The sequence below is a fragment of the Piliocolobus tephrosceles genome, unplaced genomic scaffold, assembly GCF_002776525.5.
Source record: "Piliocolobus tephrosceles isolate RC106 unplaced genomic scaffold, ASM277652v3 unscaffolded_25092, whole genome shotgun sequence".
NCBI lineage: Eukaryota > Metazoa > Chordata > Mammalia > Primates > Cercopithecidae > Piliocolobus > Piliocolobus tephrosceles.
Window position 1 is genome coordinate 1 of NW_022307746.1, and position 1,784 is coordinate 1,784.

The 1,784-nt window shown below is 50.1% G+C and overlaps 1 protein-coding gene across 1 annotated transcript; it reads right to left on the reverse strand.

Moving 5' to 3' along the window:
- Nucleotides 1-6: 6 nt before the first annotated feature.
- On the reverse strand, nucleotides 7-652 carry LOC113221480 (the record flags this gene model as incomplete). Its single annotated transcript, XM_026450808.1, has 1 exon — nucleotides 7-652. A coding segment is annotated over exon 1 (489 nt), but the record flags the coding sequence as incomplete, so codon positions are not given.
- Nucleotides 653-1,784: the final 1,132 nt, after the last annotated feature.

A 1,784-nucleotide genomic window follows, 5' to 3' on the forward strand; every position in this document is an offset into this window, starting at 1 on the left:
CGTTAATGGCAATAACAATAAACCTGAGGCAATGGGTGTTGGGGTCCGGATTCGCCGATGTGAAGGATGGCGCCAATTTCTGGCCTTACAGAAATAAAGGAAAAGTAAACACCTGAAGGAGGAGGAGGTGAACCTGGATAGAGCTCCCGCCGGCCTCTGGGCGCTCCTTGGTGGAAGGAGAGGGACTTGGTCCTGACCCTGCCCAGGATCCACCCGCACCAGAACCCGGGAGTCCCAGTCCCTGGATGGGCTCAGTCCCACCCAGGCCAGACGCCCCGGAGCCCCGGAGCCCGGGTCCTCCAGCCCTCGCTGCCGCCGCTCCTCGCGGAGCCCGGGCACCCGGCGCCACCTCAGCGTCAGCGCGGCTCCGCGAGGGCAGCGCCAAGGATGCTCCGGGCCCAGCGGGGGCATCCGGGCCCAGCGGGGGCATCCAGCCACAACGGGATACCGATGCCCTGAGGGCGCGGAACAGCGGGTCTGCGCAGGGCCCGCCATCTTGGGCCTTGCAAAAAGAGCGGCCTCTTCAACGACCCCACCCGGAACCTCCCCGGAGGCCCCAGCCCCAAAGCCAGGGCGGCGGCACCTCCATCAGCTGGGTAAAGAAAACTCAGGTCTTCCATGGAGACCCGGCTCGCGGCGGGAAGCAGATCGCGCATGCGCCCTGCATGGCCGGAACAATGGGTTTCATTGCCCTCTGCCGGCCATGAGGTGGCAGCAGAGGACGTTTGACCTTTTCCTGCTTAGAGGTGGACCTGAGTCTGAATCACTGAAATTCAGGTGTGGATTATTCAGTACCTTTCTTTTGGAAGATCAAATGGAAATTGAGTATGATATCTTGTGCTTTAATTAAAGAAGATGGGAATAAAGAAACAAATTCGAAAGTTAGTATACAAAAGTCAATTGATTCCCTCTATGTGAAGGGAAGAAGAGCTTGAATAAGAGAAGCATTCTGTGTTATGCTTTAATGCTGGAGATCTGCCACCATGCGTTTGTCAAATCCCATAGAATTTCACAGCACAAATAGTACATCTTAATGTGGTTCAGGACTACATATAATGTCAGCCACAGTTTGAGGGTAAATTACATATTTAATTAAATAGATTAAACAATAAATAATGTCATGAGCTCTGCCCGGACACAATCCTTGCCTCTCCAACCAGTTTGCCGAGGGCTCGAATTTCCTGCTCATTATCCTCACAATTGACATAAACCCTGGCTGCAGAGTAAAATCAATCACTTGTGGAGATTTTTTAATATAATGATGTGTCAATTTCAATAATGAATAAGGCCATTTAGCCTTAGTAAGGCCTATCATATTAAGATTGTGCATGTTTTGCAAAATTTCAAGTCATCATCCCACTTGTTATTCAGGAAGCATTTTCTCTTGAGTTTTAGGTTCAGTACTGAGGCTCCTTGATGGACAATACATTTTCTAATTCTGAGGACAAGGCAGAGGAGGCCCCCTCTGTGAGAACTTTCATTTTGCTTCTGGAAAAGTACACTGAATCAAATATAGGAAAGGCTTGCATGGTGGCTGACGGGCTCAGCTGTTTTATCATGCTGGTGTTTTATCTTCTGGACAGAAGTAAAAGGAACACAGTTGGGTCTATCTCTGTGTAATAACTCAGGACTTACCTGAATAAACTCTGGGGTTCCATGAGATGAACTGCTACCTCCACTTAGAGAGGTTTCAGGGACAAAATTTCAAGAGATTTCTGAGGGATGGAAGAGTAGGGCTGCCTCTGTCTCTGAGTAGTTACCTGGGATCAGAGAATAAGGCAGCC